Here is a 23,080-nt window from a genome sequence, read left to right as displayed (position 1 = left end):
CATAGCCCCTCGTGGAATCGCTTAGCTCTATAACTATTCGCACATGGCAGCTAGTTCGCTGACAGAAAATCCCCGCGAGACTATGCCAGAGTCTATCCTAAACCTGCGTGATGTGGCTGTTACGGTGAATGATTTCTTAGGCCAGCCGTGAGTTCCATCTGTTTTGGCGCTGGTGGGTTTAACCCTAGTGACACACGATTAACCTGGGAATAGGCTCTTGAAAGAAGGCGTTTTGTATCGCTCGGCACACATTGGTACGTCTCAAACGCAAGCACGCGTGATGGCTATGACGAATCTAATGGTCAAAGTAGACAATGCTTCTATTGAAGACCGCATCTTTATCTCCCAGGGGTTAGGAATAAAAAGAGTTCTTGATTTGCGCTCGCGGCAAGTTCATCGCTAGACTCCCACTAGGAAGATATCGTAGCTAACGTTATTCAAGATCGGAACAAATCCCGCGCATTGATGGCTTGCCTCTCCAGATTGCCCATGTCGAGCATGTGAGAATCTCGATGCCGTCTCGGCGGTACAAACTGCAGATTGTTTGGCAGCTTTCGTTTCTTGATATACTGTGCGTGAAGCTCTGTGCTCTGCATTGCATCTCAGCTGCTAATGGTTTTCAGGTCTCTCATTTGGATTGCGATCTCTGCCGGGATCATGCAAGCCAAGGAGTTTATTATTCGAAAAGTCGTCGTGCCACTGGGTCTTTCCCGTTTGACCATAGATGGCATAGGCTACTCACACCCTGAGCTGGCTGCTGTATGTTGCATGCTCTTTGGCTTATTACTTCTCCCCAAGTTTTGGCTAACTCTCGCAACTCAGGCTATCCGCACTCTTATTCGCCAACCCGCAGTGCCCGTTTTGGTGCATTGTGCCCAGGGAAAGGACCGCACCGGTCTTGTCATCGCCTTGGTTTTGATGCTGCTCGATTGCCCACGAGCTGCCATTGAGCACGACTATCACTTGTCTGACAACGAGATCACAATTGAGCGTGCCGAAACGCTAGCCTATTTGCGCCAGAAAGGGCTAACACAGGACTTTGCGCGCACAGTTAATGGCTTGATCGAGGAGCTTGAGGAGCATTTGGACGTGCAATACGGAGGCGTGAGCGGCTTTGCAAACAAAGTAGGTATTACGGACAGTGAGATGGAGGAGTTGAAGGAGTTACTGTTAGAGGACCCCAAAAAGAAAGCCGTGTAGCTGCATTGATATTCAGCACTAAATCTGTCCGGCCAGTACCCATGCACAAAGTTCACTTCAGGGCATGTGCTATTTCTTAACAAGTTGTCTTTCATTTCTTTGTAAACCGTCCCTGAATCCAGGACCGGTACATCTTCTGCTTGCTTGCGCGGTTTACAATCAATCGGTTGTCCACTGCAAGGTTTTCAATGTTAAACTCCTCACCCCATAGGTTGACTAGCTCCTCCTTTTCGAAAAAGTATACACGCGTGCCATCACCACGGACATAAAAGTTCTCCTCCATGTAGCGGCCCTTGCGGAAACGCACCTGTGCCAAGTCGCCACGGCCATAGTCACGGAAGCATACATGGCCTCCAGGCTTGACAAGACGGCTGACGTTTTCGACGGCCTTGGCCCACTGCGTAGGCGAGAGGGCCGAGAATATGAAAATCAGGATTGCCACGTCAACAGTGTTATCTTCTAGGTCGGGTGGGAGATCATCGCCAGCGACATCCCAGACATCAGCCTGCATAAAAGCCGTATCGTAGGTGTCTTGAGTGCGCATGACTTCAACTGCCTTCTTCGAAAAGTCGCAGGCGTGGATGCGTAACTGCGAGTTTTTGTTGGCGGCAAGGAGGGGGAAGGCAGTGTTTCCAGCGCCAGCCCCAATCTCCAGAACCACCTTGGGGCCTACGTTCTCTTCGATCACCTGGGACAAAATAGGGAATTCCTGCCTCAGCCACTTCCGATCTTTGAAGAAGTTGGCCGTATTGTTTTTGTAAAACAGGTTCCACCACTTCGCTGGATCGTTGTTAAATCTGCCTGAGCCAGGTTGTTAGCAATTGGCTCGCATATCAAGAATAGAAAGTGTGAAGAGGGGGTAGATGATGTGTCAGATGGGAGCGAAAGACTAAAAAGGTGCAGTTGTCATCATTTTAAATCAGATGAACTATGCTATATTTGTGAAATCATCACAACATCAGTGTATAAGTGGTAATCATCGAGGGTTACTATAACTTACTCTTGTCAAAGTCTGAGACCGGAGACTGACGTTGCTTTTCAATTTGCTGTTCAGTGTACTCTTTGTACGAGTCGTCCGTCTCCACATGGTCCCAGGCGTTAAACTCGTAGACATCATCTCCTTCGTTCAAGTATCGGCTACCAAATTGAAAGGGGTCACTGCGCTTGAGGTTATTGTTGGGATCGTGCGATCTGTGAGGAGGGATCTGGCTAGACTCCCCCTCGGCGGCAGTCGGGGAATCAGAGACATTCGCTCCACCAGAGCCTCCAGCAGCAACAGAAGCTTCTGCAGCGAGAGAAGTCTCATCAGATGAGATAGTATTCGGATTGGTAGCAGTGCAGGGGCCGTCAAGACTCAACGCCGCAGTGCTGGCCTCCAAGCCAGTGGCATTGGTGGTTGTCTTTTCCTCAACAGGCGCCGGAGTGCTCATATTGGAAAAAGGAGAAGTGGTCTGTCAAGCCTCATGGCTAGATTCACTCCCATGAAGAGAGAGAAATAGGAGCACTGAGGGGAAAGAATGGAAGCAAGAGCAAAGGGGAACGAGAAGGTAGGAGCATGAAAATTTGCTTCCAGCATCATTTTATATAAGGATGGAAAAAAAAAAAAAGTATGGGTCCTGCTGAAGTGGGGCGGGGCGGGGCACCGACTGGCTAATTTGTGGCTAAAATGCCCGCTTCTGTATGATAAAACGACATCATTGCTTATCAGCGATAAACAAGCTTGGAGTTTAGAAGCTTGCAGCTGTCCTATTCAATGTCAGGAGGGCCGCATCTTTGTCTAGTTTGCGGTATCTCGGTCATCAACTACCAAGCAGTATTGCAATTACTTAACGTTAAATTCAGGAACCATACTCCTAGCGCCTACTCCGTGATACTGGTATCTCTTTTTTGTTCTTTCCATTGCCATGTCTCCTTCTTTGATCTGGCCCCAGGCCCTGTTGTCGCCTGAGGAAACCCTCCAGCTGGCCCAACAAGCACCCAAGTTCCTCGCCAGCAACCCTCAGACTTACTCATCCTCACCACTCTCTGCGCTCCTTGGTGCTACCGAAAGTCGCGAGACATGGATTACGTATGAAAACCTACTGCTAGCATGTCTGCAGACTGGCGACGATGAATCGGCGGTTCAGATCCTAGAGCGCTTAGTGAGGCGCTTTGGTGACGACAACGAGAGAATCATGGCTCTAGAGGGCTTATTCAAAGAAGCCGTGGCAAAGACGCCTGCTCAGCTAGAGAGTATCCTGAATGATTACGTGGTGATTCTAGAGTCGTCACAGGGCGTCTCCTTAAATATCGTAAGTAACGAAGACAATGACTGGCGAGACAGTGTTTTTCGGGAAAATAAAAGCCATTTTTGAACTTTGTTTTAGCTAACAATTTCTACTTGCTCCTCTTCAGCCTATCGCAAAGCGAAGAATCGCTCTTGCTCGGTCAATGGGAAGGGTCTCAGACGCCATAAGCTACATCAACGAACTCCTCAAAATCACACCAACCGACGCGGAAGCTTGGGCTGAGCTGGCCGACATGTATTTATCACAGGGTCTCTACGGCCAAGCTATATATTCTTTCGAAGAAGTGCTTGTCTTAGCACCAAATGCATGGAACGTGAGTCTTGAGCAACCAAATTGCATTTACTCCAATGCGGGAAGGGAAGGAGAAGGGGGCATGTACTAACCAAGCTGTAGGTGTACGCTCGCCTGGGCGAGGTCCTGTTTATGGCCGCCACTGCGAAAGGCTCAGATGAGACACAAGCCCCGAGATACATTGCGGAATCTGTGAAGAGATTCTGCCGTAGCATTGAGCTATGTGATGACTATCTACGTGGCTATTATGGCCTCAAAACTGTAAGCTACACCTACCTTGTCTGCTCTCGGTAACCACGCAACAGCAAAACCTATGCTAACATGCCCGCCAATCAAAGGTTACCGACTATCTCATTAAAACACCAATTGTCACAAAGCCCAACAGAAATGAGGAGCCTATGGACTTGCCCGAGCCCAAGACACTTGGCTTGCTTAATGAAAAGGCCACCGCTAAACTAGCCGAAATTGTCCGCCATTACGCTGCAGGCGAAAAGGCATGGGCAGGCTACAAGAGCGCAGAAATTTCGGCAGCCAAGGCATTGCTAGATGCATCATCGGAGACCAGAGTCAGATGATCCAGCATTCTATGGCTAGGCCGTCTATCCATCTCCCATGAATGCTTATGACATGTACATGTGTGATGGCATCAATAGGTATCGACGACATGGGAGTTAGCAGCAAAACCAGGTACGAGGCGGAGTTGGGGTTATGTATAGTGGTCATATCCCAAGCAACTTAACACTCGGGAGCCATGGGCGACCATGTAGATACGCATTCGAAACCAGCAAGGGGTACCGCGTGTTAAGCGGTGTAGTCAGAGAAGGCCAGAAAAGCAATAAATAAGCAGAGGTTTTTTTGGGTTGCCCCTCCTTCATCTCACTACCTGAAGTCAACAACCTAGAAGTCTGGTCGGTGGTCTGATGGGAGACAGTAATTCGACTGGAACAAAAGCGCCGTAGTGAGTATAGGAACAAAAGCAAGGCTTCAAGAGAAAACCGGCATATACATAAACGATGATACCTTTTTGTAGGTGGCGAAAGCAAGGCGATATTGTCGTATGGCCCTTTCACAGCGCGGACGCTCCAATTTTTGGCTCATAAACTAGAACTACTTAAACCAGGTAATTGGTTTAGACTCTTGCGTGAGATCCTAAGCAATATAATGATAGCCAATAAAGCTCAGAGAGTCCTCCGCAGTGTACATTTTTTTATTCCATACACGCCCTACAGCCGGATAGCCCATAGTCCCGTGTAAAAGAGAATGGCTAGTCCCAGAAACGCCTAGAACAGCCTGTATGGTTCTCGGCCTTGTTCTTCTGCTTACACATGCGTGTCAGGGCCTAATTTATTTGAACAACACGGCCAACAAATGCATGCCATGCAGTTAAGATTGGAATAGACAAGTAATCTGATCAGCTGTTTATCCAGGAGATGCTGGTCTGAACGAAAGAATTGAGGGGGATATACATGCAGTAAAGATGCATATCTACATATCATATGCTGTTGCATGCGTACAAACAATGGACATTGTCTATGGATGTTATACCGGGCCCAGCTCCTCTCCAAATGGTCCAGGATAAAATGCATGCGAAGTGGCACATGTAGTGCAAGACGGCATGCTCGAAGATACAAGACGCAAGACACAGGCGATATACAAGATACGGTACATCCTGCGTCTGCTCATCGGAGAGCCATTGTCCATACAGCCTTACATGAGCCAAACATCCTGCAAGTACGCAAAGCTTTACATGTGTATGTTATACTACACCGACATTTGCATGGTTCCCTCCTTTGCGTAGATATATTGTAGAATGCCAGCTCATCGCACCCACGTCTTTGCTCTTGCTGCGCGCTGCATGAGACACTACGCAAATATGAAAATGATACAGGCACAAGCTCGGGGCTAGGCTGCATCAAGATCTTGGTGTGTGGATGGTGTGTGGAAGGGACATGTACACTTATCCTCCTGTGGGCCGCAGTTTCTAGCCATTGGTACATGCAATAACTTTTACGGAGGTTTCGTTAGCGACACAAGACCGCCAAACTTGAAGGGCGAAACAAGGCCTAGGTCAAGGGACAGATCACAACAATGGGAAGATTTTAGCTTGGAACATCAAGCATAATGGCGTTGACACAAAACCGGAAAGGCAATCCTCACAATGGAGCGCTGTGAGGGGAATAGAGCTTTGCTTGGGCTATTTCTACGTTGGTGCCCAACTTCCCCTTGGTGAGCATCAACGCCACAGTGTGGCGTCAAGCATGAAATACACAGTGCCCAACGCAGCTGTGATGAAACGACCGTAAAGCGATCGGCTGGAAATACCGCATCCCAATACTGTGCGTCCATCTTGATTGATGGTTTGTGTCTGGTTGCAAGATGCTGTAGATTTGAAATGGCGTAGCTGATTTAGGTTTAAGGTAAAGCCACCACGGTTCAACATTCAGGAATCATTGAGCCATCATTTTCGGAGGCAGGATGCAAGGTAGATTGTCGATAGATGCATGGATACAGACAGCTACTTATTTTCTGACAGAAAGCTGAATGCCCAAGGGACCACAAAGGTGCATTGTATAGAGGGAAGAGAGGGAAGGGAAGGCAAAAAAACACAGGATATTGGCCCGAGGGCCTATGATAGTAGTGATGTAATTGATGTCAGGCAATGTCAAGTATGTCTGTCACGATTGGCTGTATCTCTGCCTAACTACGAAGGCTTACACTGTTAGCTATAGCGCAAAACCATAAGGCACAGAAAAGAAAAACTGGGAAGGTCTTTTTTTTTGGGAGGAAGGAGGGTATTGTACGAACAGTACAAAAAGCGCGCGGAGTCACAGTGTTACGGCTCGGCATTTAGGCATGTTGATCGTCCATTTAAGGCGGGGAAAGACTTATAGCTAGACAGTAAGTGGGCTGGGGGGACTCTAGGCAATGTATAGCGCATGACTTTGAAGCTTTGCTATGTATGTTGTCCGTACAATATTAACGCGCGAAATATTGGGTATTTATATCCACCCCTTGCTTAGTCATGCAGCCTGCGACTCACTCGCCACTAGCCAATGGATACGCGCCGTGCTGTTTAACTCAGAATGGCCTTTGATTAGTGTGGTTGGAGATTCAAAGATGGATTTGAAGCTTACTCTTTATGTTTGTGTAAGTGTATGGCCCTGCGTTAAATCAAGGCTAGTCTTAAAAAGAAAGACAACAAATCCCCAGATGGGAGATGGCGTTAGTATGGCTTGTTTTTTTTATCCCATTCTTAGGGTTCGAACTCCACATCAAACGTCAGACATTGTTTGTTTGTGTTACGTCAAGAATCGCTTGAACAAGCAGTAGAAGTTTTGGGCCTACTGACTAGCTTGAGAGCTTGGCTAATAGCCTCGCAAGCCTGTGATAATAGCCACAGTAAAGCCTAGTAGCGCTACAAGTTATCCCTTGGTTAAGTATACCAGGAATGTAGCAGCAGGATAACCTAACATATGGCCCATTTGTGCTAGAAAACCCCGCTCGTTCCCTCTTTCCTCTTTCCCTTGTTCCCTCCACTCTCCTCTTTTCCATACCAGCCCCCCACTTTTCTCTTTTAGGGGAGAGGAGGGGGAGGGGCAGCAAAGCGGCACATTTAGGCCCATAGCAGCAACAGCAAGCTAATGCAGTAGATGTATACCATCTGAAGAAAGGCGGTCGAGGTGAGCGTTGCAGCCAATAGCAGCCTGTGTCGAACGCCACACGTTACAGAATAATTTTGGGCAGGCGGTTCTGTTTGTTTCTCTGTTTCTCTGTTTCTCTGTTTGAATGTTGAATGCTTGCAAGCCGTGTAAAATATGCAAGCAAACGGTGGCTTGACATACAAAGCATTCGTTTAGGCACAGTTTGAACTGGCCGTATCACACTATACGCCATCCTATTCGCCATATTATCATGGAAGGAACGAGAAAAAAAGAAGACAAACGGAAAAAAAAGAATTTTCTTGTTTCAACACACCGAGCTGGGTTTACTTGTTGTCTGCCTCGCCTGCTTAGGTTTAGCTCATTAGGTTATTTGTCTGGCTCTCTTCTCTCTCTAGACCATCACTACGCTCATCTCCTATTATCCTTCCAGACCCGAACCTGCCGTACGCAACCCATCATATATTGTCCATTGTACATACACCCTCTGCTGTGGCTGCTCTCCCTGTTTCTAGCCAAGTAAGCCTTAGGCCTACCACGTACAGCCTCTTTGTTACTGAACTATTTGTCGCGGCCTCAGTTGCTAGAAAGGCTGTTCAACTCGACTGGCTTTGGGCTTTCGGCTTCTATTTTGTTCTATTGGCTTCTCTAGCGCCTCTACCGTTGATTCCATTCTTTGGAAGAGCCTTTCGTCTTCTCCGCGGGCGCTTTCGTTCGTTGGGTTGGCGTGACTCAGCACTAGCGGAGGCATAAAAAGACGAGAGAGAAAGCCTATCTACGTCCGTCACATTAAAAGACATCTCTGAAGTCTATCTGGAAATCAATATCTTTTCACTTCTATTCTGCGCCAAATCCTCGATCCAGCGTTGGTTACATTGCTTTTTGATCATCTAGCTGCATATTCCGCTATTCGAACCCCAATCTAGACCTTTTGATTTCCCTGCTGCTTGTTTTTTTTTCTTTTTTTTTTTTTTTTTTTTTTTTACTTTTTCATTCCTCTTCATTGCTCATCCTGGCTTGACACACCCTCACCGCACCGAGCAAAGCCTAGCCCAACTTTCCCTTTCTTTTTTTTTTCTTGCTCCTCCTCTCTTCTCCTCTTTTTTTTTAGTTCCTCAAGAGCTTCTAACCTTCACAAGCTACGTGAGACTCGGTATTCCACGATAACGTTCACGCTCCTTCCACCTTTTTTTCTTGATTGTCGCCTTTACTTCCCCTTCAACGCCTATTGATGCCCATCTGAGAAAATTATTGCCATCATGCCGTAAGTAATATCCGCCGTTTTGTTTACCTTCTTTCTCAGTCTTCCAATTACCCGCTGTTTCCTGGATGACATGGCATTTTCCTTGCTATGCTTGTTTAGCCTCACTTTCGTTGCTCACATGCTTTTCTATCATCTACTATTCCATTATCCCTTGTGTCCCCTTCCTTTTCCCGCCTACTCTCGCCATTGCCATGTTTTCTTCTTGTTCCCTTGTTTGTCTGCTTTTCGTCCCAGCCAGGTCTTTGGCTACACTCCCGCCGTGTCTTTTCCCGGCCCATGGCCTACCTACCCTGCCCTGTTCGCAACACCTCTACTTCGGCCGCCTCACGCTCGCGTTACTACTGTCATAGATATCCTACAGCCTGTCAGATTCACACATGATTCTTTCTTGTTTACCGTTGCCCATGTCAAATTTCCCTTCATCCTTTACTCCTTCGTCCCATGACCCTCTACACCGCACCCCCCCCCCCTTCTAATATCTGCCCGCTTCACGTGCTCTTTTTCGTTTTCTTCTCTATCTTTATATTGCTACCTTTTCTCTTCTCTGTTTCTTCCCTACAAAACTGCTACCATTTGTTTACTTAAAAATAATTGCCCCCACCTCTTTCCTATCCCCCACAAGCTTGAACTCACCTCCATTTCGCATCTTCATCTTTCGACTTGACCAGTGTCTTTGCCGTAGTCTAGTCGCATTACCGCAACATCGCTTGACCTTGCTTTTGCCTCTTTTTTTTTGGGGCGCAGAAACTTGTCACACATCTCGCTCTTTATTCTCTATTCTTATCTTAGCATCTTAGCATCAGCCTCTATCTTACACCTAAAACCCAGCCAGTCCCTCTACTAACATTGTTCCTTTCCTCTATCTTCACAGAGGCGGAAAGAGCCAACGCCACTATAGTTCTAGGGGCAACCCGGATGGCTATTCGGATTATTCCAGTGACTCAGATTCATACAGCGATTCTATAACTCATTCTTCTGAGGGAGAGGAAGAATACCCATCAGGTGAAGAGGGGCATTTCGGAAATTTTGCCCGATCTGAAAATTCCTCCATTCGTCACCGCGGAAAGCGCTCAAAGTCGGCGGGTTCTCGTTCCCGTGCTGGCTACAACCATCAAATTACACAAGGCTCGAGAAGTTCTTACGATACCCCTTCCTTTCATAACACTCCGCAGACTACCCCCGCAACTACAAGCCTAGAATCTGCCGAGGATATGTACTCCCAGCGTTACGGTCCTCAAGTAGGAAACCAATATTACGGTGGTGCCCCTACTGGTACTGCTTCTCAATATGCGCAGAGTGCAAATGGCTACGGAATGAACGCCTACAATCATCAAGTTGTTCCCTACGCTCAACAACAACAACAACAACAACATGGCTATGGTGGCTCAAATGGACAAACCTATGGTCAACAGTACCATTATGGCAACAACGCCAACGCCAACGCCTATGGATATCCAGATCCATATGGTGGATACACTGGTTACCAGGGCCAAATGTCTCAAATGGGCCACCAAGGACATCAGGCACTACAGGCACACCCACATGGCGGCCCTAATGGTTACTTTGGTAATGGCGCCCCCGGTTATGGCATGAATGGTCATGGGGGTGCTTTGACGCCATACCAAATGTACCCTCCTCCCCCACCACCCACCGACGCTCCCTCACGTGGTCGCTCTCGATCTGCCAACAAAGAGCCCAAAGAGCCAAAGGAGAAGGAGCCAAAGGAGGAGCCCAAGGAGTCGGAGGAGATGAAAGCTATGAAAATGGAGCTAGTCCTTTTTAAAGAAGAGCGTCGCAAAGAAGAAGAGGCCCGACGCCAGGCAGAACTCAAGGCACAGGCCCAAAAAGAAGCCGAAATGCAGATCCAGCTGAGAATGGAAGAATTGCGCAAGACCCAGCAGGAAACAGAGGCCAAGATGATGGCCGCTCGGCTTGAGGCGGAAAAGGCTGCGCGCGAAGCCCTCGAGCGAGAGCGCCTTGCCGAAGAAGAACGCCGCCAAAAAGCCGCTGAAGCCCTGGCTGAAGCCCAACGCCAGGCCCGCGAGGCTATTGAAGCTGAGCGCAAGGCGGAGGCGGAACGTCAGCGTGCTCATGCTGAGGCATTGGCTGCTGCTGAAAAACGCGCCCGAGAGGCTATCGAGGCTGAAAGGATCGCCGCTATGGAGCGTGCTGCAGAACAAGCCCGCGCCATGGCAGAGGCTGAACGCCGTGCTCGTGAAAAGTACGAAGCTGAGCTTAAAGCTGCCGCCGAAGCCAAGAAACGGGAAGCCGAAGCCAGAGCCCAGATAGAAGAAGCGACTCGTATTCAAATTGAAAAGGCCATGAAGGCCGAAGCAGAAGCTAGAGCCAAGCGCGCCGAGGAAGAACGTATGATTGCCATGGCAGCCGAAGAAAGAGTCAAGGCTGCGCTTCGCGCCAAGCAAGAAGCTGAAGAGGCCGCCGCTAAACAGGAGGCTGAAGAGGCAGCTAGACGTGCTAAGATTGAGGCAGAGGCTAAGGCTTCTGCCGAGCTTGCTGCTGCCCAAAAAGCAGAGGCCGAAAAGGAAGCTGCTCGCGTCGCTGCAGAGGCTGCCGCTGCTGCCGCTGCAGCTGCCGAGGCCGAGGCCGCTGCTCTCAAAGCCAAGATTATAGAGGAGGCGCGTGCTGGCATGGTTCCCGAGAAAAAGCCAGAGGAGGAGAAGGCGCCCATTCGGTTCAAGGATGCAGTTAGCCGGAAGTACAACTTCCCTTTCAGTTTGTGTAAAAGCTGGTCGGTAAGTCTTTTCATCAGACACAAATATTCGCTCATTGGCTTTACTCTAAACAACTAACACATTTTATACAGGGCATGGAAGAACTCATTAAGCAAGCTTTTGAGCATGTTGATGTTATCGGTGCCGAGGTTCAGGCTGGTCATTATGACTTGATCGGTCCTGATGGCGAAATCATCCTTCCTGCTGTCTGGGATTCCGTTATCCAGCCTGACTGGCAAATCAGCATGGTCATGTGGCCCCTCGAAAGCCGCAACCGCCAACCTCAACCACTAATGCCAGGTGCTTTGCCCCCAGGTGCTTTGCCCCCAGGTGCTCTGCCCCCAGGTGCAGGCGTTCATGGCGCACGCCGACCTGGCGTTCATCCGGGAGCACCCCAACGTCCCCCTGGCTCTATTCCACCGCCGCCTGGCGCCATGGGCCACGGACTTCCTGGCGGCTTCCCTCCTGGCTTCATCCCTCAAGCTGGTATGATGCCACCGATGATGCCACCAGGCGTCAGTATTCCTGAGGTAGTGTCAGGGACGAAGCCTGGTCACACCCACAAGAAGAAGAAGGACAAGGAACGGGACCGGCACAAGAATGCTGCTGCCAACAGCAACATCCTTAACTGGATGGTCGGTGGCGTCCCCAAAAAGAAGAAGTCCTCTAAAAAGTAGGAACGCGCTACTAGACTTGTCTGGTCATGAGATACATTATTCAATGCTTGGGCTGGTTTGGCTCAAGTCGGCTTATCTTTTGATTGTATCTTTGGACTTGTCTAGTACTCTTTTTTTGTTAGACCGCAAGGTCTCTGTTCTCCTTGTCTTGGATGGACACTAATTAACGATCAACATACGCCTCACGATGCTACGGTACGATACGGTACGGATGTTGGGTATGGGCGGTTGCTAGAAGGAAGAGGGAGGAAATGAATGCTTTTCTTCTTGCATCTGGAGCGTATAGGAGTTGGTTCCGTATTTTGTGTTTTCTTGTTTTGTGCGTCCTGTTTGTCCCTCCACTTCTTTTTTGTTTGAATTTTCCTTTTTGCTTCTGTCGGGCTGCTGTTTGTTCCCAGCTTTTTGGCTGTGTTTTCTTCTCTTTGTTCAATATCCTTCCCTGTCTGCTTTTCCAAGTTGTTCATTCCTGCCTTTTTTTTTTTTCACCAAGTCTATTTGAGTCTTGGCCTTCCTTTTTGTTTGGTGTTTGGTAGCATTTTGTCTACCCTTAGTTTGTCGATGGTTTAGGCGTGTATCTTGTTTTATACACTTGTTTACTTGCATGCTAGCAATACGCAAAATCTATTTTCTTGGTGAAATCAATGTCTTTGATAGTGCTATGTTGATGATGCGCTAATATCGTCCCTTGGTAAGACAAAAAAAAAGAAGATAAAACTAGAAATATAAACAACTCCCTGTAATAATACATAACAAAAGATCCCCTGTTTTGTTCTTTAAACTTTTCATCATTCCTCTTCCCGTGAATTATATCACTGGTTCTTTCTTAGCTCCTTCTGGATTTGGCTCTTCGCAAACGCCTTAATAGGGCCAGGCAAGCCAGACGAAATACTCTTGGTCACCGGCACGTCCTCACCGACGATGACTCTTCGTGCTTGTACCTCAAATGCCTCCACCATTTTTGCAGCGACAGTATCTGATACAGCACGACCAGCGATATTCTTGGCCGGGTCTCGGAAGTCATACTTCAGCTGCAGCTCAATGATTGACTGACTAGTCTCAGTCGAGGCAGCGCTATCAGCATCTTCAGTAGGGGAACCAGAGATCTGCATGTCCACAGGAGTAATAGTCCATTTGGTCACAAGGCTCCTGAGCGGCCCTGAGCGTATCTCAGAGCTTCCACCAGCTTCTATAGCCGCTTCGCCGCTGAGCGCTTCAACAGCGACGCCAGGCGTACACCTTAGGCGCGAAGTAAAGGTCTCATTGATCCCAAAAAAGCCGACGCGGAGATATGCTTCAACGGGAACCCGGACAGGATCGGCGGAGGATGTGGGAGAGGGCGGCGGTAAGGTCTCCCATTTAGTCACCTTGGACTCCTCGCAGAAGGGGACGAACTGGGAGTATGAGTCGACATCGGATACAAGACGGTACAAAGCAGACGGCGCGTATGGAAGTGTCCGCGTGACAGAGATGGTTACGGGGCTAGAATCTAAGAAGGCGCCAAGGCCAGCCATGTTGAGAAATGACCGGCTTCGGGCAGCAGAGAATGAAGCAGCCATAGGTGTGACTACTCTCGGTGATGTGGTAGCAACAAGGCCTACGAGCCTGATTGAGGGGCGGATAGTAGCCATTGCGATCGGCGGAAATTTAAAGTCAGTGAACGAAGTTTGGATTTGTCTATCAAACAACACAAGTCAGAGTATGTTCACAAGAGCGACACAAGAGAGGAAAAGTTTTTTTGTGGCCTCTCGTTATTTGTGTGCATAGAAAGGGTTTGCGACAAAAATGGAAGGCACAATACTCTTTCCTACTAGTCATTCAGTTAAAAGATAGAGCTAGTGAAAAAGGAAGTAACGGCAGTTTGCAGTTTGGTTACGTGACATCCTTCCGCAATAAAATCATGGTGTACTTATGCCTTGATAATAAAATAGATTGTAGTTCTTGTCAGTAGAAACCTAACAGTGTGCGTACTGTTGGTTTCCACGCTTATGTGTAGCGTGCGATTATTGTGTCCACACTGTCTTAACATCAGCGACCAGGCCAGCCATAGCTTCCAAAGCTTCTTCAGTATAGAGTCTTTTTTTTTAATCGTAGTCAACACCAATTAACTCCAGCCACACATCACAAAGGCCGGAATCTCCCTATAGATACCAACAACGGCCCGGCGATATTACACGACACCCATACCTCATCCTGCTTTTCCAATTCGTCATTTTCGAGTACCTGTGAAACCCAGCCTCGCCTAGTCTGTCGCCCCCGCCGCGGGGGATTTGTTATAATCAACTAAGATCGAAGCCTTGCGAGGCCGACATTGACTGAAGACTGGAATATCGATAAATACGCAGAAGTCCACAAGCTTCCGCAATGTATGCACAGCTTCCTACACAATCTGACCCGGCTTCTAAGACCAGATAGTAAGCCAAAAAAAAAAAAGAAGATGGCTAGATGGACTAACTAGGCATCACATGCAGGTTCGAAAAATCGCTATATGATCTTATCCGCGGTCTACGAAATCACAAGGGCAATGAGCGCGAATACATTCAAAACTGTCTCAAGGAGTGCCGGGCTGAGATTAAGGGACCCGACTTGGGTGAGTTTCGAGGCGGATAGATGGCTAGGGAGTGACTATTGCTAACTTGCAACTGTAGACATTAAAGCAACAGCGCTTCTCAAGGTTGTGTATCTTGAGATGATTGGCTTTGATATGTCATGGGCCTCGTTCCACGTGTTAGAGGTTATGTCCTCTGCCAAGTATCGACAGAAACGTGTAGGGTATTTGGCAGCTGCGCAAAGCTTCCGGTCAGACACGGAGGTGCTGATGTTGGCAACAAATTTGATGAAAAAGGTGCGACCCTTGAGCCTGTCTTAGTTTCTGCGATCTTCCGCTTACATTACTTGCTACAGGATCTTGGAGCTACCGCAGGCCCAGTCATGACACTCCCTATTGCAACGCTCCCGCACGTTCTTAATCCATCTCTAGCAATGTCAACGCAGATGGATCTCATGCCTCGCCTAAATCATTCGAATCCGAATATTCGCAAGAAAGCCATCGTTACTCTGTATCGCATGGCTTTGGTATACCCTGAGACGCTAGTCGCAGCCTGGCCCAAGATCAAAGAGCGTTTAATGGATAAGAACGAAGACGCCAGTGTAACTGCAGCCATCGTCAGCGTCGTCTGCGAGCTGGGCTGGCGTAGACCACACGATTTCTTGCCGCTGGCGCCACGGCTATTCGAATTACTTGTAGATGCTGGAAATAACTGGATGGCTATAAAGTTGATCAAGCTGGTAAGGACACCGACCTTCTCGAATATACACATGCGCTCCCACCAATACGGTGCTTTTGCTGATTCTAGACAACACCATAGTTTGCTACTCTAACGCCACTTGAGCCCAGATTAGTCCGCAAGTTATTGCCGCCATTAACAGGACTAATCCGCACAACTCCTGCTATGTCACTGTTGTATGAATGCATCAACGGCATTATACAAGGCGGCATTCTTAGAAGCGATGGCGAAGATACTGGGCGAGAGGAAATTGCTACACTTTGCGTTGAGAAGCTGCGCAGCATGATCATGGTAGACGGTGATCCAAACTGTGAGTCTTTCTTTTTGTTCTCCTCTGTCTTCCTATGGCATGCCATGTCTCTCTACTCTAGTTATACTAACATGAAATAGTGAAATACGTTGCTCTGTTGGCCTTTAACAAAATCGTCATCACGCACGCGTACCTTGTAGCTCAACAAGAAGATGTGATACTAGACTGCATTGACAGTGCTGACATCACAATCCGCGTCAAGGCTCTTGATCTAGTTCAGGGTATGGTGACATCCGAGAACCTTATCACAATCGTCGGCCGGTTGATGAGACAGCTCAAGTCCTCCAAAACATTGGCAGAAGCTTTAGAGCCGGAATATCCGGCCGGCAGCCCTGAAAACTACGATGATGATGAGTCTCAGTCACAAACTCGCAAGCCAAAGGCCAAGAAACAGGAGCCACCACTGCCGGAAGGCTATCAGATCGACGTCATCGGCAAGATTCTAAATATGTGCACACAAGACAACTATTCCAACATTGTGGATTTTGACTGGTACATGGATATTCTCACGCAATTAGTGCGTGTGGCGCCTACACCGCAATCTCTAGAAGGTGGTCTTGATTCCGAGAGTACGTCTCACTCTCCAGTAAACCTCGTCGTTGGCCGGATAGGAGATGAGATACGGAATCTTGCTGTCAAGGTCAAAGCTATGCGTCCTGCTGTTGTTCAAGTTGCTGAACGGATCCTTACGCAAATCACTCAAGATTCTATGGCTGGTCACCAAATAACATGCGCAGCACTACGTTCTATTTCCTGGGTAATAGGAGAGTATGCTGAGTGCCTGCTGTCTGACGATGTGACTTTGAGCTCCCTTCTCCAGATCATTTCCCGTACTAATTGTCCCAGTATCCTAATGAATAGTATACAGGCAGCTGTCAAGGTCTTTTCGTCAATGACGTCAGACGAAAATGAGGAGTGGTCACCCGCGCGCAAAACAAGGGTTTCGCTACTCTTAGCACGAGTACTACACACACTTGAGCCCTTGTCCTCTCACCCCAATCTAGAGATTCAAGAACGCGCTGTGCAGTTTGTAGAACTTCTTAAGCTAGCCTCAGAAGCTGTCAATGGGCAGCCCCCAACCACAAATGATGTGGAACAAGATCCACCCCTACTTCTGACACAAGCTATCCCTTCCCTATTCAACAGCTGGGAAATCAAGTCGATGGCTCCAGGAGCCCAGTTCAACGTTCCCCTTCCTCCAGATCTTGATTTGGATACGCCCATCCACCCAGATCTAGCACAGCTATTGTCTCGGGCTGACTTTTTCAATATCGAGGATGCCGAAGCCGACGATTTCGACCTTTACTACCACCAAAAGGCGGCTCCAAACTTTGTTTCTTCTGAATACACCCCAGCTATTAGCAAGCTGCCGAGCGCTCCTGACAGCTATTCCGGATCATATCAACAGAGTGAAGACGATTACCTGGACCCCGATATCGTGGCCCGACGCAAGGCTGAGCGAGCTGAGCGCAACAAGGACGATCCGTTTTACATTGGGGCTGATTCTGGTATAAACAGAACATCGACCCCAATTCACAACATCCTACATGACTCCAATGGCGATAGCTTGGACATTGATGCGATTCCTGTCATGCAGCTTGACCTAACCAAGCTGTCCTCTGGATCTCAGGCCTTCGCACCCAAATCCCGTGCTGCTCCTCCGACCAAATCACTAGTTGTAGTTGCAGCTGATGAGACTCTTGGTAGCTCTGGAGCGTCTTCGCCGCATAGCTTTGATGCTGATAACAGGGGCTCAGGATCGCGTACAGCAGCAGCCAAAAAGGCCAAGACCAAGCAGTCTCTTTTAGGTGTCGACTCAAGCTCACTAGCGACGCTTAGCCTCACGGAACCGTCAGGCCCAGAGTCGACATCAGCTTCGATCAACCCATATGAGGTTGAAAAGCAAAAGCAGGACGAAGTAGAGATGGCCAAGGCCATGAAAGAGGTTGAGAGACTTCGCCTACAGATGCAGCGTGCGAACGAACGCGTACAGGTGGCTCAGGGCGTTAACGTTGAGGGGGTTGTCATCAAGAAGAAGGCCAAGACAAAGACAAAGAAGAGCGGGGCTGTCGAGGGCGATGGCAATGGCGATGCTGTAGCCAAGAAAAACAAGAAGAAGAAGGCTATGGCGGAAGGTGCTGAGGGAGGCGCAGTTATCAAGCCGAAGAAGAAGAAGAAGAAGAAGAAGGCGGATTCTGGGGATAGTGTAGCTGATGTGGTTGGCGGCGAGTAACAGCGGTAGCGAGGGGATCAGGCTGCTACAGTACAGTGAATACACCAACACCAACCAGACTCAACTAGGAAACTAGGCTGTCGGAGAAAGCTAGCAACACCAGTGCAAGGTTGCAGGCATCACAAAAACGGCTACAGAAATGTGAAATGTGAATAATTTTTCTTTTTTTGTATTCATAATCATCAACAGATGCGCATAAAATCAAGCCATACATAACAAGCCGTAGCCTCCGCCTTTCGCAAAAGAATAGTAAGTAGAAAACAGCAAAAGAAAATATCAAAAGAGTAAAGGAACCCCTTGCAAAGGAGCCCACGCCCTATTCGTCTACATTTACATCTCCATCGGCTTATCCTCCAGCGTTACGCCCCGGGCCGCTCTAGTCGTCGCTTCCACCGGGGTCGACGGCACCGAGCCTGAAGCCGCCATCTCCTTATCCTTGAAGGCCGCAATGGCCGCTGCTACACCGCCACCCTGGGATGTGAGTGTCAACCGTCTAGGTGCCCCAGCAACGCTACTACTTGAGAAGCGTGCAGCACTCGAGCGGCCTAGCGAGTTGCGCTTCTGCAGCGGCGACTCCATCAGTTCCGCATGTCGTTGTGGCTGAGGAGCGCCGTACTCTGATCCTGCATTAGAGCCGACAGTGGAAGCGGAAACGGACCCGGCAGAGCCAGGCGGCGAGGCCACAGAGGAAGTGGTTGCAGTAGAGCTAGATGTCGTATCCTTCCCACTCAGCGAGGTAGCTCCTGCAGCCACAGCAGACTGCTGCTTCTGTGTCGGCGATCCAGCTACAGGAACCTCGAGAGACTGGCGTTTGGCCGTCAGCGACCCCAGGCTGCTACGGTGGCGCTCGTTGCTAGCAGTGGGCGAGGCGATGGGGAAGCGGGTCTCAGGCCCCCCAACAGAACGGTCCCGACGATGGCTTCCTCGTGGACCCGGCGCGGGTGATGTAGCACGACTCCGGCTTCCGCTAGCCTTCTCCATGAGCAGGCGGTTGCGCTCCTCGACAAGGGCCTTGCGGTTGCTCTCGTTAGTGCTGATGGCGCGTGGACGGAGGGCACTGGCGCTGCTAGCACTATTGTTCTGCGTAGCCATGCGCTTCAGCTCACTGAAAATGGCGTCCTTGTAAGCGAACAGGTCGCGCACAAGGCGATAGCTGTGGCGTTCCTCCATAGTCAGCGAGGTCTCGACACGTGGCCGTAGAATGCACGGGGCCAGCGACGCGGCTAATGCAGCAATGTACGTCTCATCAGCCGAGGTCAAGTCGATCAGCCGTGTGAAGTGGTTCATACAGGCATCCAATGTGGCAATGTTAGTTAGACGCAACTGTGACAGCGTCTGCTGCAGAACAGGAATACGGGCGATTTCAGTGCCCTCAGCTGTAGGTGTGTTGTACACAGTACGGATAATCTCGTACACGTGCGACGAGATCAGCGAATCGGGAAGCTCCAGCAAGTACAGACGCAACAGACTAGCTACAGTGGGGATATCATAGTCGGCAAACACCTCGGGACTGATTCCCTTGCCTTCGTTGTTAAGCTTGTTGCGAAGCTTGTGCGTAGTAGCAAGTGGGACATCGGCTAGCCACACACCGCGCCGCGCTTCATCGCCTTCGAGGTCGGGATAGTGCAAGTCTAGATAGGTCAGAATTGTGGTGATGATGAGCGGCACGCGCTTCTTGTCGGCACGGGCACGCGCTTCCAGATCGATGCCAAAGATCTGATCCCCGACCTTGTTGTAGTAGTTTTCATACACAACAACGCGAGGGATGAAGCTGCCAGTTCGGTAATTCTCCAGCAGATACCGCAAGTCGTTACTGGGCTGGATAGTCTCTTGGAACAGCATCATGTTGTCAATAGTAGACTGGAGAGCAGGGATCACATTGCCCATGGCTCCAGACAGGTCGAGCAGGACTGTCTTGAGGGCCTTGAGGCGGTCAAGCTCGCAGCGCTCCAGGAACTTGAGATACGCCATGATGGCCTCCTCCAGGTCGCAACGGAGCTCGTCAAGTCGACGCACTCCGGCCTTGTACTTCTCGTCACTCTCGCGAGCCTCGCGGCGCATCTTATCACCAGGCGTCTCGCCGGGATGCGCGTTATTAAGCACATTCCAGCCTGACAGGTACTCGCTAACAGCACCAACTACAGGTGAGCTGTTGCCGTCATCACTGCCGCTCGTAGGCAATGAGAAAGCGCGGATAAAGGGCAGCTTCTTCTCGGGCACGCCGGCAATCTCAAATGCCTTGGACCGCCACTGGTAGAACAGCTTAGAGCTGTTGGCAAAGGTGTTTCCAACGTTGCCAACCAAGCGCAAAATACCATTGCTAACCAGGTCCTGACCGATCCGCTCGGCTTGGCTCACGCTTGTAGTGTTCATATGAGTGTGCATGTATTCCACGATGTCGGAGCCGCATGTAGTGTTAGGGTATGTGCCGAGAATAGGCACTTTGGTCTCTCCCAGCTTTAGATGTGTCAAGGCGTGCGAGAGGATTTTCCTCAGCTGCTCAGTGTGGTACACATCGTCACCGATCTCGTAGACGGCCTCCTCGACGGCCTCCTTGATCTCCTTGTTCTCGATAACCTTGATCTCGGGGATTTGTGTCTTGGGGCTCGTCTCGGGATCCTGGAAAGCCAATTTGTTCTCTTCCTCGAGGTCCTCCACCAGTCGGCATTTGTTGAAGTAGTTGCTGCGAAGCTTCTTGACCGTTTCGACCTGCGCATCGTGAGCCTTTACACGGCCCTGGAGCTCATCTTGGCACTCTCTCACACGGGAATCATGGGCATCGCACCACCGTGAGAATGGTACAACAACAAGGTCGCGAATACTCTGGGCCATGCGCTTGTGGGTTCGGGCGCCATCTTCCATGTTGTTGCGGACTCCCTCGTAGGCCTATCAATCAAGGGCACATGTCAGCTTTTCTCTCTTCCACTGCTAACTTGGGAAGCAAAGGGGTTGCTTATGGACGCAGGCTTACCTTGCGCATCGTAGCGCCGTCATCGCTAGAAAATCCACCGTTGATTTTCTCGGCGGTAACGGCGATGTCGCCTAGCTTGGCACTATATAGTTCTTCGGCCTCAGCCCTCATCCGGGCAATAGTCAGGATCTGGCGGTTTTCTGCCGTGCCCTGTTCAAGCTTGGTGAACAGAACCCTCAGGCCTAAGCAGCAGAGGTCGAGTCAGCGATGTGTGGCCCGAAATACAGAAAAGAGGAAGCACTCTGGTCTCACTCACCTGAGGCATAATCCGCAGACCAGAATGAGTCCGCAAAGCTCGGCATGGTTGCGACTGTGATTAGCTGAAAAAGCAATTAGACTAATGTGTGGGTAGTAGAATAGAAAAAACGAAGCAATGGAGCCTTGAGACTAGCTCAAAGGTTGCGATCGGATCGAGGAAGACGAAGGGTCGCGCGTTCTTGTCGTTGGCTATGGGTTCACGAGTGAAGAGAGACCCTGCTAAATACGGGAAGAAGAGAGCACAGGATATAAGGAACGCAGACCTTGCGGCCAATCAAGAAAAGAAATGTGTAAATCGCAATTTCGACGGGGTAAGAATATCGTGTTCGATGGAGTATATGCGTATACCAGAAAAAAGAAAAAGATCAAAGCTTGGGAGCTATGTTGTCGTCATTTGGTGGCCAGTCCTAATAGCAAGAAAGGGTCGAGGAATCCAAGGACCCAAGTATCTGCAGCAGTGATGAAGAACGGCCTAATAGTTATAGCGCCTGAAATAAAGGAGAAGGCGAAATTTGCGAGGGGAAAGAAAAGAAGAGAATTCGAACGAAGACTGTCGCTCTATCGACGCCCAAGGCTTGGGTACTCGACGTTGATGACAAGAATCGCAGTTGCCAAAGATGGTCAAGTAAAAATAGAAATTCGATGTCGAGGAACGACCAAGACAAGGCAATCAATCGTCTTCTAGAAGAAAAAACTGCGAGATGAAAGAAAGGAAGAAAAGAAGAAGAAGAGGAAGCCAATGGGATTGATGAGATGAAAATAAAGCCCAAAGAAAAGAAATGGGAAAAAAAAAAAGAATAAAAAAGGAAATAAGAACACTACTTCAAGTTGAAGATTAGATTTGTCCCAAAAGTGCAACTTCTCTCCTTAACACGAGGAAGGAGCGCCAAAGGCCAAAACCCTATGGCAAGGGGGCCAATTGCTTGCTTTGCTTCCTTGTTTCCTGCTTTTTGCCAGCCTAGCCGTGCGACATCAATACAAACGGAAACTACCCATTCAGCGCGTGCCTTCTTGTTTTGTCTTGCTACGACTCTACCCTGAACGACCTCCTTGGCTTGCGTACATGAAAAAGACCCAGTGCCAGCCTTAGGCCTCTGCGTGCTTTCCTGCCTCCTTTCATATCAGTATACTTAAGCTGGCATCCGTCTTCTGCCTTGTTTCCCTTCTCCTAGCATCGACCTGCCGCAATTCTTCATCCCATCTTGGGCTGTGTCTCTCTTGCCTCCTGTTGTGCCCTGTTGCCTATGTGCCTCTTGTGCGCCGAATCAGGCTTTCCTGTTTATCCTTGAAGAGCCTGATGGTTTGTCTCTCCAGGCCGGCGAGGTTCTGGCCACAGAAAGTCCCATTCATTCATCGCTTTGCTTGACTAAGCCTTGCAAGAACACAAATTCTTGTCCGGCTTTAGTGTTTCGGGCCTAGAACTGATCCCCTCTTTCAGCTCCCCTCCTTTTCGCTCCTCGCTCTTCTCCTTATGCCCCCAATGTCTACCTTTTTATCCAACAAGCCACATAACACTTGACCCTTTTTCCCTTTGTTTCTATTTTCCTTTTCTTTCCCTCCCTCACCTTACGTCTCTGCTTCGTCTTGCTTTGTCTATTCATGCTTTGTTTGGTGCCTTGGTCTCCTCTGCTTCAGTGCGGCTACCACCTAGTCATGCATTGTGTGCCCCTTTTGTCGTGCATATCATCTCATCTTATTTCTGTCTGTCATGAGGGACGCTCACGCCTTCCTTTACTGACTTGGGCCTGAGCCTAAGCCTGAGACTGAAAAGCCAAGTAGCCACTAAAACAAGCACATCGTTTTGTTTGCCCAATTGTATTGTTGCATTATGCTTGTTCCTAATATAATAACTAACTAGGTGAGACAGGTCCAAGAAAGGCCCATTTTCGTTCCAGTAACACCACAAAGGGTAT

At 49.2% G+C, this 23,080-nt stretch overlaps 7 protein-coding genes across 7 annotated transcripts; 4 read left to right on the top strand and 3 right to left on the bottom strand.

The window, feature by feature from the left end:
* Nucleotides 1-43: 43 nt before the first annotated feature.
* HOO65_030227 (Tyrosine-protein phosphatase) lies at nt 44-1,200 on the top strand (the record flags this gene model as incomplete). The annotated part of the gene is made up of 5 exons (XM_071002261.1): nt 44-147; nt 214-254; nt 312-351; nt 443-571; nt 624-1,200. 5 exons carry the CDS (start codon nt 44-46, stop codon nt 1,198-1,200), a joined length of 891 nt encoding a protein of 296 aa, XP_070859906.1.
* A 91-nt stretch (nt 1,201-1,291) lies between these two features.
* On the bottom strand, nt 1,292-2,630 carry HOO65_030226 (actin binding protein; the record flags this gene model as incomplete). Its single annotated transcript, XM_071002212.1, has 2 exons — nt 1,292-2,001; nt 2,201-2,630. The coding sequence occupies 2 exons, from the start codon at nt 2,628-2,630 to the stop codon at nt 1,292-1,294; spliced, it is 1,140 nt and encodes a 379-aa protein (XP_070859905.1).
* A 474-nt stretch (nt 2,631-3,104) lies between these two features.
* On the top strand, nt 3,105-4,354 carry HOO65_030225 (TPR repeat protein oca3; the record flags this gene model as incomplete). Its single annotated transcript, XM_071002240.1, has 4 exons — nt 3,105-3,491; nt 3,595-3,801; nt 3,882-4,040; nt 4,118-4,354. 4 exons carry the CDS (start codon nt 3,105-3,107, stop codon nt 4,352-4,354), a joined length of 990 nt encoding a protein of 329 aa, XP_070859904.1.
* Nucleotides 4,355-8,697: 4,343 nt separating this feature from the next.
* HOO65_030224 (putative kinetoplast-associated protein kap-likeprotein) lies at nt 8,698-12,111 on the top strand (the record flags this gene model as incomplete). Its single annotated transcript, XM_071001818.1, has 3 exons — nt 8,698-8,702; nt 9,535-11,455; nt 11,527-12,111. 3 exons carry the CDS (start codon nt 8,698-8,700, stop codon nt 12,109-12,111), a joined length of 2,511 nt encoding a protein of 836 aa, XP_070859903.1.
* Nucleotides 12,112-12,920: 809 nt separating this feature from the next.
* On the bottom strand, nt 12,921-13,739 carry HOO65_030223 (cyclase/dehydrase family protein; the record flags this gene model as incomplete). Its single annotated transcript, XM_071000354.1, has 1 exon — nt 12,921-13,739. The coding sequence occupies one exon, from the start codon at nt 13,737-13,739 to the stop codon at nt 12,921-12,923; it is 819 nt and encodes a 272-aa protein (XP_070859902.1).
* Nucleotides 13,740-14,573: 834 nt separating this feature from the next.
* HOO65_030222 (AP-3 complex subunit delta) lies at nt 14,574-17,938 on the top strand (the record flags this gene model as incomplete). Its single annotated transcript, XM_071001820.1, has 6 exons — nt 14,574-14,579; nt 14,629-14,698; nt 14,757-14,953; nt 15,013-15,396; nt 15,477-15,705; nt 15,786-17,938. 6 exons carry the CDS (start codon nt 14,574-14,576, stop codon nt 17,936-17,938), a joined length of 3,039 nt encoding a protein of 1,012 aa, XP_070859901.1.
* A 330-nt stretch (nt 17,939-18,268) lies between these two features.
* On the bottom strand, nt 18,269-21,211 carry HOO65_030221 (Rho-GTPase-activating protein 8; the record flags this gene model as incomplete). The annotated part of the gene is made up of 3 exons (XM_071001856.1): nt 18,269-20,824; nt 20,910-21,091; nt 21,166-21,211. The coding sequence occupies 3 exons, from the start codon at nt 21,209-21,211 to the stop codon at nt 18,269-18,271; spliced, it is 2,784 nt and encodes a 927-aa protein (XP_070859900.1).
* Between the last annotated feature and the right edge of the window lie 1,869 nt (nt 21,212-23,080).

Source organism: Ceratocystis lukuohia, assembly GCF_044167205.1.
Source record: "Ceratocystis lukuohia strain C4212 chromosome Unknown Supercontig3_pilon, whole genome shotgun sequence".
Taxonomy (NCBI): domain Eukaryota; kingdom Fungi; phylum Ascomycota; class Sordariomycetes; order Microascales; family Ceratocystidaceae; genus Ceratocystis; species Ceratocystis lukuohia.
The sequence above is the reverse complement of the archived record's forward strand: the minus strand, read 5'-3'. Positions and strand labels throughout refer to the sequence as shown.